The sequence below is a fragment of the Telmatherina bonti genome (genome assembly GCF_933228915.1).
Source record: "Telmatherina bonti genome assembly, chromosome: 16".
Classification (NCBI taxonomy): domain Eukaryota; kingdom Metazoa; phylum Chordata; class Actinopteri; order Atheriniformes; family Telmatherinidae; genus Telmatherina; species Telmatherina bonti.
Genome location: NC_136614.1, coordinates 35,086,619 through 35,105,132, shown reverse-complemented (window position 1 = coordinate 35,105,132; position 18,514 = coordinate 35,086,619). Strand labels below are relative to the sequence as shown.

Here is an 18,514-nt window from a genome sequence, read left to right as displayed (position 1 = left end):
AACAGTGCAAGTTTAGAGGTAGGGTGTCACGTGATGAATCTCTTCTCTTGACAATTACTGACAGTTTTTTGGGCCAATCACAACCAACCAGCAACGACGCAACGGCATGACGTAAGCTTGACGTAACGCTGCTGCCAAATAAAAGCAGCGCGCATCTTTATTCAGCGCTTACACAGTATGGCCGGCGACATTAGCTAGCACTCGCTAACGGTATTCTCTGCAAAAGGGAAGACGGAAACTAAAGAAAATCAACCTCTGGATTGCTTAAGGACTCAGTAAAACAGAACTAACCGAAGAAGGATTAATTAAGCTATAAACGTGAAAACCCTACGTTTAATACTTTTTGTTGGGTGTCTGTTGTCTCACGATGGAGGATAACGGTGCACATTTCTTCGAGGGGACCGAGAAGCTGCTGGAGGTGTGGTTCTCCCGGCAGGATGAGACCAAAGGAACCGGGGACCTCCGCACCATCCCGAGGTTTGAACCTTTCTGGTGTCTCAGCTCTTTTCCCATCTAAAAGGCAGGCGGAACCAAGCTGTTTTCCTGGATGCATAACCTGTTAATCTGCATTAAATGTAGTTTTCCTGGAGGTGTAACCTGTTAATCTGTCTCATACGCCGTTTTCCTGGAGGTGTGATCCTTACTGGTTGGTTCCTGGTTGGCAGGCTGGGCAGGGAGCTGGTTTCTGCTGGTGGGGAGCGTGTTTGTGGCCTTGGAGCCAGTAACTTAGCCATCAGTGGAAAATGGCCACCTCCCCCTTTAACCGTGGCTCTTAGGAGCTGACTCATTCATTCTTCAGCCAGGTGGCTTACACATTTCACCCTTTCTGAATGCTCCTGTGATTCAGCAGTCTCCTCGCCTGGAGACCAGTTATATAATATAAATCAGCTGTCCTGACAGACAGTTTTTAGCTTTTAAAGCGGAATTCTTCCTGGAAACATCCGAGTATTCAGCCGAGTCCTTCAGAGAAAGGTTTGGCGTTTTCCTGGGAAAAGTCTCTTCTTTAACACAGACATCTGCCAGGGTCAACATCAGGCCGACCTGGTTGTTTTTATTTGATAAACCCGGACACTGCGCTCGCGCGTGGCCGCGTGGACGTTAAATTCACTTCAAGATTTTTTTTTAAAAAAAGTTATAATAAAAAAACTGCGTGTTTTCTACAACGAAGCGAGATTTTTTTTAAATTAAGACTTGCTTTTCTATTTGGGTTTGCGTAGCTTTTTATTCTCTGCGTCATTCAGCAGTGAGGGGGGGGTGATGGTGGAGGGGGGTAAACCACGTCCAAAGCACGTGGTCGCGCGCCGTCATCGCGTATTTCTTGGCCAGCAGCTTCTCAAACACCAAAATGAAGGATTTTCCCAAGTTTGTAGCCTTTCTGCAGGTATGTATGGAGGGTTCTGGATGGTTCCCAGCTCTACCCGCAGGCCTGGGATGCTTCCCGGCTTCCTCCCCCCTCTCAGATCCCACATCTCGGCCGTAAAACGTACTCAGGTTCCGCCTGCCAGGCTCCCAGTAGCAGTCACGTTTCCAGCCATGCGGACGCTCTCCTCCCAGTTCCTCTGATTGGTTGGAGCTGCCCAGTCTGATTTGCTTAGAGGTGCGTTCAAAGACAGAAGGCCATGATGTGACTCAGATCCATGGGAAGGGGTGTGTTTTAAACACAACTTAGCCCAGGTTCAACACCACGTAGTCCATGTCTTACATGTGACTGAGGAGTTGAGCTGAAGCAGACAGCATTAACAGCTTTTACTGTTAGGAGATGTCCTCTGACGATCAGGAGGTGACCAAGAGGAAAATGGTTCTTTTCTTCTGGGCATTGAGAAGAATTGATGTGTTTTTAGTTTGTAATGTAGTAACAACTGTGAAATGACAAGAAAACTGACTTAGAAACCCCAAACAAGTCCCTGAGGCGGTTTTATCTCCACAGTTTTATCATCGTTCCTGATATAAGTGCTGCTAAACGGCTACGGTTCTTCCATCTCTGTTTAGCCATGATAAGCTTATTAAGCAACTTGCATATCCGGTATTTGACATGGTTAATGACCACATTTGTCTCCAAAACAAAGTGTTATGTCTTGTCGTAGAGGAGCGTGGTCGGTGGAGTGAATGAGGACGGGCATTGACTTGCAGCCAGAGGGCAGATTAGCGGCTTAGAGAGGTGCAGTCAGTGGATCAGGCTCCCTGGACATCAGCCAGTGTCCATATAAGTCCACAAGGGCATCTGATTCACAGTTGTGGGGCTTGCTCGGATTACCCCGGCTGGCCTTCCTCAGGCCTCGGCGGTAGCGTGGGGTCGAGCTGCTGCCATGTTATCTCATCTAAAACGCCTTCAGATGCAGCTGTCTGTGTTGTCCACCTCAGTCATGCCCCGGTTTTACACCTTTACCTGTTCTTTCAGGTAGAAACTGGTGCGAGTAGCGATTCCCTCCTGGCCAACGCCGTCTCTGGGGTATGAATGGACCGGTGGTTTCAGGCCATCTCATCCGGTCAGTTTGGTCCTGAAATGGCCTCTGGTGTGTGTTACACACTGAAACGGGAGCTGACCCAGGTCTCTGGTAACGCTGGAAGCACGTTGTAGCTGCCCTGATGGCGTTCTGAATGAAAAGGCGTGCTGGAAGCAGCATGGCGTCCTACTTGAAGCTGTCTGAATGAAGGGCAGTGACGTGAGTTGTCTCTTAGCTCCAAACCGTTGTCTGCAGCGACCTTTTTCCCTCCAAGCTGCACGTAGAACCCACCGTGCATCACAGACGTCTCCTTGGCTTTCCTCCGGACGGGAAATGAAGCCTGGAAAACGTCCGTAGATCACCTGAACGCCGCGCTGTCATCATCACGCCGCAGGCTGTTTGGCGTCTTCCTGTTTTCTCAGGAGAAACAGGAAAATGTTTTCAGAAAGGTGAGAAGGAGCTCTGCTGCCACACTGGAACGGACCAATCAGACGTTCAGCAGGTCCCGAGCAACCAGGACACCGAGTTGACTGGGAGTGATGGGAGGTGTTCCAGAGCCTGTCAGGATTCTGTAAAATGTTTATAAAATACAGTTTTCCTGGATCCTGAAGGAGCGATTTAACCAGTAGTCTGACAGTTTTCTCCCAAAAAACGTCACAGATGAAGATTTTACACCTTTTTTCCCCCTTCAAACGGCTCCATCACCCAAAGTCCTGATCAGCGCTGCCAGATACGTCATTATTTATTATATTTCATCATATTTTAACCCTTTAAACGTCACTTTGATCATGTCATAGTTTTCATAAGGAAACGAAACACTAAGTACGTTTTAGGTTTTGGTTTTTTTTTTATTTTAGAACATGTTCGGAGCTTTTAGTTTTTAATCAACCTTAAACTTATTAAAATGAGTAAAACCAAATAAATCCCAGTTGTTTAGACCCGTGTTTTCAACCACTGTGCTGTGAGAAATTACCCAGTTTCACCTGATTGGTCTAAAAAGCAGCTCTGTGTTCATCCAGACAGGCCCCAGGAGAAAATAAAACTAATAAAATCACTTCTTCTTGTGTTTATCTGATTTCTGTTCAAGAGGCTTTGATGAGATGGATTTCATATTCATATGGACTTATTTTTAAATAAACATTTTGGTTTGTGGTGATTTTTCAGTGGAAAAAAAAACAAAGTGGGCTTAAAAAAGGTTGAAAAACACTGGTTTAGACCGGTATTATCTAATTATGTGTCTTTATAATGTGACAAGTGATTTAAAGGGTTGGAATAGTGAAAATAAAGACGTTTTGATCAGGACTGGAGTTGATTTGAGGGATTTTTAGCAGATCTGCGATGTTTTACTGGATTAGAGCTTACTGTTGGAGGAAACTTTGTCCTCTAATGACCTGAAGGGGACGGAAACCGAGACTTGAAAGTTTGAAATTTAAAGAGAAAAACTTTGTTCAGAAAGTCCCTGATGGTCCACAGAACCGGAACCGGGCTGAAAGGAGAGAAGTCTCTGAAGTGATTTACACGTCCCACCTGCTCCCCCCCCCCCCCCCCCCCACCAGCTGTCACAGGACGGCAGCTGCTGGTCCGGTTGGTTGCTGAGGCTGCTGCCTGTCTCCTAGCTGCGGGGGGGGGGGGGGGGCTGCTGGTACGTTCCCATTGAGCGTCTCGCGAGCCTTCTGTGGCGCTTCAGTCGGAGCTGAATAGGCCCAGGCCGTTCTTCCAAGGTTGCATTGAAAACGTGACGCAGCTGCTTTTCCACTGCAGCGGTCTTTGAGTGGAGGTGGGAGGGGCGGCTTGTGAGCGTGCTCAGTAGCGCCACAGCTTCCACAAAGCGTCCTAAATGTCCCCTCCTTTCCTTTCAGGTTTGAGTGGGACAAACTTCTGGAGAATGTGCACTGTTTGATCATAAGTGTGACAAAGACCGACAAGCAGGAAGCTTATATACTCAGGTAAGTTCTCCGAGACGCCGCTCACCTGTAAGCTGCTTGTCGCCGTAGCAACCGCCCCACCTTTCAGCTCATCACAGCATCTAATCGCACACATCAGGACCTGGAAACAGACGAGTTAAACCTGTGATGGCAACCATCATGGGAGGAACGTAGTACCACACGGTTAGGGTTAGGGTTCGGGCCCCCAGGACGCATGTAGACGTCACATGTTGTCATATTCTAACGTGTTTTCTTTGTTCTGTTGACAGTGAGAGTAGCATGTTTGTCTCCAAGAGACGTTTCATTTTGAAAACATGTGGAACCACCCTCTTACTGCAAGCACTGGTGCCTCTGCTGGAACTCGCCCGGGAGTACTGCGGCTTCGACGCCATCGAGGTCAGAGAGGCGCCGCTGCACACGCATGTCTGACCGCTCAGGTTCCCGCTGAACTTTGTCTCCTGTTCACCTCCAGAATTTCTTCTACTCCCGCAAGAACTTCATGAAGCCCACCCATCAGGAGTTCCCTCATCGAAACTTCCAGGAAGAAGTGGATTTTCTCAGCCAGATTTTCCCAAGTAGGAATTTTTTCAGACGGTTCAACCTCCAAAACGGACGCTTTGCTTCGTTTGCAGCTGTAAGCCAGCCAGCGACGTTAAAGCTGGGGTGTGATGAGACATGATGAGGCGTCTCGAAGTCTTCTCGAAGCGTGATGCCACATGAGGCGTGGCGAGGAGTGATGAGATGTCTCACCTGACGAGACCTGATGAGGCGGCGTGATGAGACCTGATGATGCGGCGTGATGAGACATGATGAGGCGGCGTGATGAGGCGGTATGATGAGAGGTGATGAGAACCAATGTGGAGTGATGAGGTGCGACGAGGCGTGATGAGGCATGATGAGAGGTGATGAGAAGCAATGAGGCGTGATGAGAAGCAATGAGGCATGATGAGGCGTGATGAGAAGCGATGAGGCGTGATGAGAAGCGATGAGACGTGATGAGGAGCGATGAGGCGTGATGAGACGTGATGAGGCGTGATGAGAAGCGATGAGACGTGATGAGGCGTGATGAGGCATGATGAGAAACGATGAGGCGCGATGAGGCGTGATGAGAAGCGATGAGGCGTGATGAGACGCGATGAGAAGCAATGAGGCGTGATGAGACGCGATGAGGCGTGATGGGAAGCGATGAGGCATGATGAGAAGCGATGAGGCATGATGAGAAGCGATGAGGCGTGATGAGAAGCAATGAGGCGTGATGAGAAGCAATGAGGCGCGATGAGAAGCGATGAGGCGATGAGAAGCGATGAGGCGCGATGAGAAGCGATGAGGCGTGATGAGAAGCGATGAGGCGCGATGAGGCGTGATGAGGCGCGATGAGGCGTGATGAGAAGCGATGAGGCGTGATGAGAAGCGATGAGGCGTGATGAGAAGCGATGAGGCGTGATGAGAAGCGATGAGACGTGATGAGAAACGATGAGACGTAATGAGAAGCGATGAGACGTGATGAGGCATGATGAGAAGCGATGAGGCGTGATGAGAAGCGATGAGACGTGATGAGGCGCGATGAGAAACGATGAGGCGTGATGAGAAGCGATGAGTCGTGATGAGAAGCGATGAGACGTGATGAGAAACGATGAGACGTAATGAGAAGCGATGAGACGTGATGAGGCCTGATGAGAAGCGATGAGGCGTGATGAGAAGCGATGAGACGTGATGAGGCGCGATGAGAAACGATGAGGCGTGATGAGAAGCGATGAGGCGTGATGAGAAGCGATGAGGCATGATGAGAAGCGATGAGGCGTGATGAGAAGCGATGAGGCGTGATGAGAAGCGATGAGGCGTGATGAGAAGCGATGAGGCGTGATGAGACGTGATGAGGCGTGATGAGAAGCGATGAGGCGTGATGAGAAGCGATGAGAAGCGATGAGGCGTGATGAGGCATGATGAGAAGCGATGAGGCGTGATGAGGCATGATGAGAAGCGATGAGGCGTGATGAGAAGCGATGAGACGTGATGAGAAGCGATGAGACGTGATGAGAAGCGATGAGGCGTGATGAGAAGCGATGAGGCGTGATGAGAAGCGATGAGGCGTGATGAGAAGCGATGAGTCGTGATGAGGCATGATGAGACGCGATGAGGCATGATGAGAAGCGATGAGGCGCGATGAGAAGCGATGAGGCATGATGAGAAGCGATGAGGCATGATGAGAAGCGATGAGGCGTGATGAGAAGCGATGAGACGTGATGAGAAGCGATGAGGCGTGATGAGAAGCGATGAGGCGTGATGAGGCGCGATGAGGCGTGATGAGAAGCGATGAGGCGTGATGAGAAGCGATGAGGCGTGATGAGAAGCGATGAGTCGTGATGAGGCATGATGAGACGTGATGAGGCATGATGAGAAGCGATGAGGCGCGATGAGAAGCGATGAGGCATGATGAGAAGCGATGAGGCGCGATGAGGCATGATGAGAAGCGATGAGGCGCGATGAGGCATGATGAGAAGCGATGAGGCGTGATGAGAAGCGATGAGACGTGATGAGAAGCGATGAGGCGTGATGAGAAGCGATGAGGCGTGATGAGGCGCGATGAGGCGTGATGAGAAGCGATGAGGCGTGATGAGAAGCGATGAGGCGTGATGAGAAGCGATGAGTCGTGATGAGGCATGATGAGACGTGATGAGGCATGATGAGAAGCGATGAGGCGCGATGAGAAGCGATGAGGCATGATGAGAAGCGATGAGGCGCGATGAGGCATGATGAGAAGCGATGAGGCGTGATGAGAAGCGATGAGGCGCGATGAGAAGCGATGAGGCATGATGAGAAGCGATGAGGCGCGATGAGGCATGATGAGAAGCGATGAGGCGTGATGAGAAGCGATGAGGCGTGATGAGAAGCGATGAGGCGTGATGAGAAGCGATGAGACGTGATGAGAAGCGATGAGACGTGATGAGAAGCGATGAGGCGCGATGAGGCGTGATGAGGCGCGATGAGGCGTGATGAGAAGCGATGAGGCGTGATGAGAAGCGATGAGGCGTGATGAGAAGCGATGAGGCGTGATGAGAAGCGATGAGACGTGATGAGAAGCGATGAGACGTGATGAGGCATGATGAGAAGCGATGAGACGTGATGAGGCGCGATGAGGCGTGATGAGAAGCGATGAGGCGTGATGAGAAACGATGAGTCGTGATGAGAAGCGATGAGACGTGATGAGAAACGATGAGACGTAATGAGAAGCGATGAGACGTGATGAGGCATGATGAGAAGCGATGAGACGTGATGAGAAGCGATGAGGCATGATGAGAAGCGATGAGGCATGATGAGAAGCGATGAGGCGCGATGAGAAGCGATGAGGCGCGATGAGGCATGATGAGAAGCGATGAGACGTGATGAGGCATGATGAGAAGCGATGAGGCATGATGAGAAGCGATGAGGCGTGATGAGAAGCGATGAGTCGTGATGAGACGTGATGAGGCATGATGAGACGCGATGAGGCATGATGAGAAGCGATGAGGCATGATGAGAAGCGATGAGGCATGATGAGAAGCGATGAGGCATGATGAGAAGCGAGAAGCGATGAGGCATGATGAGAAGCGAGAAGCGATGAGGCATGATGAGAAGCGATGAGGCGCGATGAGGCATGATGAGAAGCGATGAGTCGTGATGAGAAGCGATGAGACGTGATGAGGCATGATGAGAAGCGATGAGGCATGATGAGAAGCGATGAGGCGCGATGAGAAGCGATGAGGCGCGATGAGAAGCGATGAGAAGCGATGAGGCATGATGAGAAGCGATGAGGCGTGATGAGAAGCGATGAGTCGTGATGAGAAGCGATGAGTCGTGATGAGAAGCGATGAGACGTGATGAGAAGCGATGAGGCATGATGAGAAGCGATGAGGCATGATGAGAAGCGATGAGGCATGATGAGAAGCGATGAGGCGCGATGAGAAGCGATGAGGCGCGATGAGAAGCGATGAGAAGCGATGAGGCGCGATGAGAAGCGATGAGGCGCGATGAGGCATGATGAGAAGCGATGAGGCGCGATGAGAAGCGATGACGCATGATGAGAAGCGATGAGAAGCGATGACGCATGATGAGAAGCGATGAGGCGCGATGAGAAGCGATGAGGCGCGATGAGAAGCGATGAGGCGCGATGAGAAGCGATGAGGCGCGATGAGAAGCGATGAGGCGTGATGAGACGTGATGAGGAGCGATGAGACGTGATGAGAAGCGATGAGACGTGATGAGAAGCGATGAGGCGTGATGAGAAGCGATGAGGCGTGATGAGAAGCGATGAGACGTGATGAGAAGCGATGAGACGTGATGAGAAGCGATGAGACGTGATGAGAAGCGATGAGGCGTGATGAGACGTGATGAGGCGTGATGAGGCATGATGAGAAACGATGAGGCGTGATGAGAAGCGATGAGGCGTGATGAGAAGCGATGAGGAGCGATGAGGCGTGATGAGAAGCGATGAGGCGTGATGAGAAGCGATGAGGCGTGATGAGAAGCGATGAGACGTGATGAGAAGCGATGAGGCGTGATGAGGCATGATGAGAAGCGATGAGGCATGATGAGAAGCGATGAGGCGTGATGAGAAGCGATGAGTCGTGATGAGAAGCGATGAGTCGTGATGAGAAGCGATGAGTCGTGATGAGAAACGATGAGTCGTGATGAGAAGCGATGAGACGTGATGAGAAACGATGAGACGTAATGAGAAGCGATGAGAAGCGATGAGGCGTGATGAGAAGCGATGAGGCGCGATGAGACGTGATGAGGAGCGATGAGGCGTGATGAGGAGCGATGAGGCGTGATGAGGAGCGATGAGGCGCGATGAGACGTGATGAGAAGCGATGAGGCGTGATGAGAAGCGATGAGACGTGATGAGAAGCGATGAGGCGTGATGAGAAGCGATGAGGCGTGATGAGAAGCGATGAGACGTGATGAGAAGCGATGAGGCGTGATGAGAAACGATGAGTCGTGATGAGAAGCGATGAGACGTGATGAGAAACGATGAGACGTAATGAGAAGCGATGAGACGTGATGAGGCATGATGAGAAGCGATGAGACGTGATGAGAAGCGATGAGGCGTGATGAGAAGCGATGAGACGTGATGAGGCGCGATGAGAAACGATGAGGCGTGATGAGAAGCGATGAGGCGTGATGAGAAGCGATGAGGCGTGATGAGACGCGATGAGAAGCAATGAGGCGCGATGAGAAGCGATGAGGCGCGATGAGGAGCGATGAGACGTGATGAGGAGCGATGAGGCGTGATGAGAAGCGATGAGGCGTGATGAGAAGCGATGAGACGTGATGAGAAACGATGAGGCGTGATGAGAAGCGATGAGGCGTGATGAGAAGCAATGAGGCGTGATGAGAAGCGATGAGGCGTGATGAGAAGCGATGAGACGTGATGAGGCATGATGAGAAGCGATGAGGCGTGATGAGGCATGATGAGAAGCGATGAGGCGTGATGAGAAGCGATGAGACGTGATGAGAAGCGATGAGGCGTGATGAGAAGCGATGAGGCGTGATGAGAAGCGATGAGTCGTGATGAGAAGCGATGAGGCGTGATGAGAAGCGATGAGGCGTGATGAGAAGCGATGAGACGTGATGAGAAGCGATGAGGCGTGATGAGAAGCGATGAGGCGTGATGAGAAGCGATGAGGCGTGATGAGAAGCGATGAGTCGTGATGAGAAGCGATGAGACGTGATGAGGCATGATGAGAAGCGATGAGGCATGATGAGAAGCGATGAGGCGCGATGAGAAGCGATGAGGCGCGATGAGAAGCGATGAGGCGCGATGAGGCATGATGAGGCATGATGAGAAGCGATGAGGCGTGATGAGAAGCGATGAGGCGTGATGAGAAGCGATGAGGCGTGATGAGAAGCGATGAGGCGTGATGAGAAGCGATGAGGCGTGATGAGAAGCGATGAGTCGTGATGAGAAGCGATGAGGCGTGATGAGAAGCGATGAGGCGTGATGAGAAGCGATGAGGCGTGATGAGAAGCGATGAGGCGTGATGAGAAGCGATGAGGCGTGATGAGAAGCGATGAGGCATGATGAGGCGCGATGAGGCATGATGAGGCGCGATGAGAAGCGATGAGGCATGATGAGAAGCGATGAGGCATGATGAGAAGCGATGAGGCGTGATGAGAAGCGATGAGGCGTGATGAGAAGCGATGAGGCGTGATGAGACGCGATGAGAAGCAATGAGGCGCGATGAGAAGCGATGAGGCGCGATGAGGAGCGATGAGACGTGATGAGGAGCGATGAGGCGTGATGAGAAGCGATGAGGCGTGATGAGAAGCGATGAGACGTGATGAGAAACGATGAGGCGTGATGAGAAGCGATGAGGCGTGATGAGAAGCAATGAGGCGTGATGAGAAGCAATGAGGCGTGATGAGGCGTGATGAGAAGCGATGAGACGTGATGAGGCATGATGAGAAGCGATGAGGCGTGATGAGGCATGATGAGAAGCGATGAGGCGTGATGAGAAGCGATGAGACGTGATGAGAAGCGATGAGGCGTGATGAGAAGCGATGAGGCGTGATGAGAAGCGATGAGTCGTGATGAGAAGCGATGAGGCGTGATGAGAAGCGATGAGGCGTGATGAGAAGCGATGAGACGTGATGAGAAGCGATGAGGCGTGATGAGAAGCGATGAGGCGTGATGAGAAGCGATGAGGCGTGATGAGAAGCGATGAGTCGTGATGAGAAGCGATGAGACGTGATGAGGCATGATGAGAAGCGATGAGGCATGATGAGAAGCGATGAGGCGCGATGAGAAGCGATGAGGCGCGATGAGAAGCGATGAGGCGCGATGAGGCATGATGAGGCATGATGAGAAGCGATGAGGCGTGATGAGAAGCGATGAGGCGTGATGAGAAGCGATGAGGCGTGATGAGAAGCGATGAGGCGTGATGAGAAGCGATGAGGCGTGATGAGAAGCGATGAGGCGTGATGAGAAGCGATGAGGCGTGATGAGAAGCGATGAGGCGTGATGAGAAGCGATGAGGCGTGATGAGAAGCGATGAGGCGTGATGAGAAGCGATGAGGCGTGATGAGAAGCGATGAGGCATGATGAGGCGCGATGAGGCATGATGAGGCGCGATGAGAAGCGATGAGGCATGATGAGAAGCGATGAGGCGCGATGAGAAGCGATGAGGCATGATGAGAAGCGATGAGGCGCGATGAGAAGCGATGAGGCGCGATGAGAAGCGATGACGCACGATGAGAAGCGATGACGCATGATGAGAAGCGATGAGGCGCGATGAGAAGCGATGAGGCGCGATGAGAAGCGATGAGGCGCGATGAGAAGCGATGAGGCGTGATGAGACGTGATGAGGAGCGATGAGAAGCGATGAGACGTGATGAGAAGCGATGAGGCGTGATGAGGCATGATGAGAAGCGATGAGGCGTGATGAGAAGCGATGAGGCGTGATGAGAAGCGATGAGGCGTGATGAGAAACGATGAGGCGTGATAAGCGATGAGGCGTGATGAGAAGCGATGAGGCGTGATGAGAAGCGATGAGGCGTGATGAGGCATGATGAGAAGCGATGAGGCGTGATGAGAAGCGATGAGGCGTGATGAGGAGCGATGAGACGTGATGAGGCGTGATGAGAAGCGATGAGGCGTGATGAGGCATGATGAGAAACGATGAGGCGCGATGAGAAGCGATGAGAAGCGATGAGGCGCGATGAGACGCGATGAGAAGCAATGAGGCGTGATGAGAAGCGATGAGGCGTGATGAGAAGCGATGAGGCGTGATGAGAAGCGATGAGAAGCGATGAGGCGTGATGAGGCATGATGAGAAGCGATGAGGCGTGATGAGAAGCGATGAGACGTGATGAGAAGCGATGAGACGTGATGAGAAGCGATGAGGCGTGATGAGAAGCGATGAGACGTGATGAGGCATGATGAGAAACGATGAGTCGTGATGAGAAGCGATGAGACGTGATGAGAAACGATGAGACGTAATGCGAAGCGATGAGACGTGATGAGAAGCGATGAGGCGCGATGAGGCATGATGAGAAGCGATGAGACGCGATGAGGCGTGATGAGACGCGATGAGGCGTGATGAGAAGCGATGAGGCATGATGAGAAGCGATGAGGCGTGTTGAGAAGCGATGAGACGTTATGAGGCGTGATGAGAAGCGATGAGGCATGATGAGGTGATGAGAAGCAATGAGGCGGCGTGATGAGACATCGCGTGACGAGACGCGATGAGGCGTGATGACGTGCGATGAGGCATCATGAGGCGACGTGATGAGACATCTCGCGTGGTGAGGCGTGACGAGGCGGTCTGCTTCCGCCACGTCTTCTCTTTAAAGCTTAGTCGTCTCAGACTTTATTCGATTTACGACCGTGTGGTCGCTTGTGTCGTATAAAACGGCGTTTTCTGCTCTTATAGCGGCAGGGACCAGTAAAGATCGGACACGTCTGTTGTCGTAACCAGGAGTAAAATGGAACCATGCAGGATGTCTGAAGCATCACGCCTCATCACGTCTCCATTCAACTGATTTAGTCTTTTATCTTTACTCCAGTTGAATCGGTTATGAAGCTTCTGCTTCCCGACGCTTGCTGAGGATGAAAACCTTCCAGATATACTCTTAGTTGTGAGTTTAGCTTCAATTTGTTAGTTTTTAGGAAAATTTAGCATTAATTTGTTAGTTTTTAGGACTATTTCCTTTTGTTCTTCCGGTGGTTTCCCGTTAAAACGGCAGCTGGGTGAACTGGAGTCTTCAGGGAACGGCGATGCGTTCAATCGGTGATCGATCCTGCTTTTACGCGGCGGCATCACAAAGTATTCCTCATGTTTATTCATCAGCCAGCTGGCATGTTGGGGAACGTCCGTCTCACGGTGTTTGGCTGTTTTAAAGGTTTAAGGTTAGAAGAAACTAGTTTAATCCAGAGCTGCGGGTCTGATGGTACGATGAGCCGGCTTGCTCCGGTTAAGTGTCTGAATCTCTCAGGTATCATGCAGGAACGTTCCGTTATCACAGAAATGATCCGGATTATTCCTGGTTTCCCATCACTGTAAGAGTGTAGAAGCACATAAACACTACATTATAGATCGTCCAGTTTGATTTAATCAGAACTTTTGATGCCAACGTGACACAATAATAGAACAGAGTAGAGTAAATTCATCTGATTCGTCTCTGCTGTGTGATGTATCCACCGTCACAGCGGCTCATCAGTACCTTCCTCTGCCGTGGGAGGAAGCGACACAAGCACGCATGCTGAACTTTCTCCTTCCTGATCTGACGAGTCGGGGTGTTGAGGTGAACGGGTAGATTATGGATTTACAGACACGCTACAGACTTTTACCACGTTGACGGCTACCTCCGCCCCCCATCATGCATCCTACCCGACCTGTTAGGTCCTCGTCGTACCGTGAAGCCAAATGTAACGCCAGACGGAAACGCTGTAAAAGTGTCAGTTTCTCAGCGGCTGTAGGAATACATGTGATGGATGTCTCTGTGTCCTCGAACACATCCGGGACGCGGCGTTTTAACATCAGTAAGTTGCGTAACGCGTCTTTAAGACGTTTGTTGGTTTGTCCAGAAGTCCGTCCGTCCTGGAACGTGATTGGTGGGAAATATTCTGACTGGAAACCAGAAGTCTCCCAGTTTAATGTGCAGGAAAAGCTCCAGTCCAGTTTTATACGTGTCCACCTGACAGCGCTGTCCGCTCGCCACGCTTTCAGCTGATTCCTACTGAACAGCCGCAATGAAGCGAAGCGTCCTCCATCCTGTGTCCACGCCAGCAGTAACCATGACTCTCCCCCTCCCCCCCAGATGGTGCAGCCTACTGCATGGGACGTTTGAACTCTGACTGCTGGTGAGCGCTGCGCCGCCGTCAGCCATACATGCTGCATGTTGCCATGGTGATGGCGTGGTTTCACAGCTGCTTGTGCTCTGTGGACAGGTACCTGTTCACCCTGGACCTACCTGAGTACTGGGAGAACAAGTATGCAGATCAGACGCTGGAAGTTCTGATGAGCGACCTTGATCCAGCCATTATGGACCAGTTCTACATGAAAGACGGTGTTTCTGCAAGTGAGGTCACTCGTGTAAGTCTCACGTGGTCCGGTCCGGTTGGGGGGAACGGGGGTTCTGGCTGGCATCTCAGACGCCACACGTGTGAAGTCTCATGTCTCTGCTTCCTCCTGCAGATGAGTGGAATTCGTGACCTGATACCAGGTTCTGTGATCGACGCCACAATGTTCAACCCTTGTGGATACTCAATGAACGGAATGAAGACTGACGTGAGTGGTTGCTGTTGTCGTCGTCACCCCCCCCGCTGCGGCGACCGTCCCGCTGATGCGGCTGCTTGTCTCCTACAGGGGACTTACTGGACCATCCACATCACGCCGGAGCCGGAGTTCTCCTACGTCAGCTTCGAGACCAACCTGTCCCAGACGTCGTACGATGATCTGGTCAGGAAGGTGGTGGACGTGTTCAAGCCAGGAAAATTTGTGACCACCCTTTTTGTCAACCAGGTGTGTGAAATGCAGAAACCAGATGTTTTCACTGGAGCTGGGGGGGGTTTCATCTGGAATAACTAAACGTCTAGTCGGCCTCTTACTGGTCAGACGGAACTTTTATCTCCTTCTGTCCACCCCGACTGAGACGCCGATTCTGATTCTGATTCCAGTTAAATCACTCCCAGCTTTAGTAGCCGACACACTCTTCACACATTGGCTCAGAGCCGCCGTCGTTTCTGCAGAGATCCACACCGAGACGTCTCGGCGTGGACCAGACAATGTGGCGTGGACCAGACTATATGGCGTGGACGAGACGTCTGGTCCACGCCGAGACGTCTCTTTGAATCCCAATGGGGTTAAAAGGGTCCACTCCTTTCCCGTTGGGGTTAAAAGGGTCCACTCCTTTCCCGTTGGGGTTAAAAGGGTCCGCTCCTTTCCCGTTGGCATTAAAAGGGTCCGCTCCTTTCCCCTTCTCTCCATATTTTCACCTGAAATTCTGACTGCTTTTGTTTCTGTCTGAGTAAAAGCCGCCGTCATGCTGGTGGCCTGACGAACGAAGCCTGCTGTAGTTTCCAGAACTTCCAGTCTTACCGATCAATCTGGAAGATGCGATCCCAGTAGCCGATGGCATCGCGACGGAGCAGGTTTGTTCTGCCGTTTAACTCCTTTTTCTATCGTTGCAGAGCTCCAAGTGTCGCAGCGTCTTCTCCTCTCCTCAGAAACTGGAGGGCTACAAGCGTCTGGACCGCCAGTTGGCCCAGTTCAACGACTACAACTTTGTCTTTACAAGCTACACCAAGAACCGACAGCAGAACCAGCAGAGCTGAGGGTTGAGGATGAAGAAGAGAAAGACGGGCGGCCCCTCCGGGCCCCCCTGCAGCCGGCTTCATCCTGGCGTAGAAAGCTTGTCGTCTTCCCCCCCAGCTCCCAGTTTGACCTCCAGTTTGAGCTGTTTGCGTTGTCGTACCTGTGACTTAGATCTCTTGCATGAAAGCTCTCCTCTCTGTCTCGATATTCTAGCTCACTCTTGCTGTGACCTTGAGGTGCATGTAGAAGAATTAAGGCTGTCCAGCTGTGTCCAGTACAATGGTCCCTTCCTGCAGGTGTCCCCCCTCATCCCCCACAGACAAGGCTTTCGCCCCCACTAGCCCCGACCCTGACATGCTCGGACCCGCCTGCTGTTTCCTTGTTCTCCAGCTTCTGAAGCACTTTAAAAGGCGTTTTAACCCCTTTTTACAGCGATGGGCCTTCTGAGGTCTGAATGTAGCTCCGTTTCTGCCTCTCTGGGCTTTTCATCATCGCCGTTCAGCATCGTGTCGCTTCACTGGGCGCTGAGACGTCCAGGAACACGCTTTCTCTCCACACGTCCTGCCAGGATCGCAGGAGGAACTCTGTTCCGGTTTCAGCAGAGGGTCTGGCGTTTCTGAGTGTCAGTAACTTTGGCGGGTCTCCGTCCTGCGACATGTTCACCGACGCGTCCTGCGACGTGTCCTGCGACGCGTCCACCGACGCGTCCTGCGACATGTTCACCGACGCGTCCTGCGACGCGTCCTGCGACATGTTCACCGACGCGTCCTGCGACATGTTCACCGACGCGTCCACCGACGCGTCCTGCGACATGTTCACCGACGCGTCCACCGACGCGTCCTGCGACATGTTCACCGACGCGTCCTGCGACGTGTCCTGCGACATGTTCACCGACGCGTCCACCGACGCGTCCTGCGACATGTTCACCGACGCGTCCACCGACGCGTCCTGCGACATGTTCACCGACGCGTCCTGCGACGTGTCCTGCGACGCGTCCACCGACGCGTCCTGCGACATGTTCACCGACGCGTCCTGCGACGCGTCCTGCGACATGTTCACCGACGCGTCCTGCGACGCGTCCACCGACGCGTCCTGCGACGTGTCCTGCGACGCGTCCACCGACGCGTCCTGCGACATGTTCACCGACGCGTCCTGCGACGCGTCCACCGACGCGTCCTGCGTCATGTTCACCGACGCGTCCTGCGACGCGTCCACCGACGCGTCCTGCGACATGTTCACCGACGCGTCCTGCGTCATGTTCACCGACGCGTCCTGCGACATGTTCACCGACGCGTCCTGCGACATGTTCACCGACGCGTCCTGCGACATGTTCACCGACGCGTCCTGCGACATGTTCACCGACGCGTCCTGCGACATGTTCACCGACGCGTCCTGCGACATGTTCACCGACGCGTCCTGCGACATGTTCACCGACGCGTCCTGCGACGCGTTCACCGACGCGTCCACCGACGCGTCCTGCGTCATGTTCACCGACGCGTCCTGCGACGCGTCCACCGACGCGTCCTGCGACATGTTCACCGACGCGTCCTGCGACATGTTCACCGACACGTCCTGCGACCTTTTCACCGACGTGTTCACCGACGCGTCCTGCGATGTGTCCTGCGACGCGTCCTGCGATGTGTCCTGCGACACGTCCTGCGACCTTTTCACCGACGTGTCCTCAACGTGTTCACCGACGTGTCCTGCGACGTGTCCTCGACGTGTTCACCGACGCGTCCTGCGACGTGTCTTGCGATGTGTCCTGCGACGCGTCCTGCGACCTTTTCACCGACGCGTCCTGCGACCTTTTCACCGACGTGTCCTCGACTTTTTCACCGACGTGTCCTCGACGTGTTCACCGACGCGTCCTGCGACACGTCCTGCGACGTGTTCACCGACGTGTCCTGCGACGCGTCCTGCGACCTTTTCACCGACGTGTCCTCAACGTGTTCACCGACGTGTCCTGCGACGTGTCCTCGACGTGTTCACCGACGCGTCCTGCGACGTGTCTTGCGATGTGTCCTGCGACGCGTCCTGCGACCTTTTCACCGACGCGTCCTGCGACGTGTCTTGCGATGTGTCCTGCGACGCGTCCTGCGACCTTTTCACCGACGCGTCCTGCGACCTTTTCACCGACGTGTCCTCGACTTTTTCACCGACGTGTCCTCGACGTGTTCACCGACGTGTCTTGCGACGTGTCCTGCGACACGTCCTGCGACGTGTTCACCGATGCTCGTCCTCCAAACATCCAGTCAGAACTCGCCTCTTCTGTTGATCCTGACTCTTCTTCATCGCGGCCATTTCCACCACCAGCTGGGCTTTGCTGGACTCGTCCCTCGTCGTCACCCCCCCCACCCCACCCCCCCCCCGACTCCGCCGAGGCGTTTGGCGTCCTCTCTGTTCTTCTTTCTGTTAAGGACCTGAATGTAGCGACTCCACGTGATCCGACCCAGTGGCGCCATGACGGCTCGTCCTGCGAATGTTCATCTGCTGAATGTACGTCTCCCTGAGAGCCCCCCCCCCCCCCCCCCCCCCGGAGCTAGCCCGCCGTCCCGTGTTTAAAGGGAAACCATGAATTAGACACTTTTTCTCCTCACTGGCCAGCAAAGCATTTTTCTTTTTCTCACATAATATCCAACCTCTCTCTGCCTCTTTCCGCCCCCCCCCCCCAACCCCCTCCCCAACCAAACGGACAATAGCGGCCCGCCGGTCTGAGCATGGCAGGGCCACCCCGGATCATTCCACGTGTAACTGCTGCCTAAACTGCCGTTTTATTACATTTATTGTGCCTGCTCTCTTTTTGGCCCCCCAGCATTTTTCCCTGTTTGATGAATGGGCTTTGTCTGCTGAGGGG

The 18,514-nt window shown here is 52.8% G+C and overlaps 1 protein-coding gene across 1 annotated transcript; it reads left to right on the top strand.

Annotated features, from left to right (window-relative positions):
* Positions 1–179: 179 nt before the first annotated feature.
* Positions 180–16,311, top strand: amd1 (adenosylmethionine decarboxylase 1). The gene is made up of 9 exons (XM_079255289.1): positions 180–477; positions 4,304–4,390; positions 4,639–4,765; positions 4,842–4,944; positions 14,165–14,207; positions 14,295–14,439; positions 14,542–14,634; positions 14,713–14,868; positions 15,537–16,311. The coding sequence occupies exons 1-9, from the start codon at positions 368–370 to the stop codon at positions 15,678–15,680; spliced, it is 1,008 nt and encodes a 335-aa protein (XP_079111415.1). The 5' UTR covers positions 180–367; the 3' UTR covers positions 15,681–16,311.
* Positions 16,312–18,514: the final 2,203 nt, after the last annotated feature.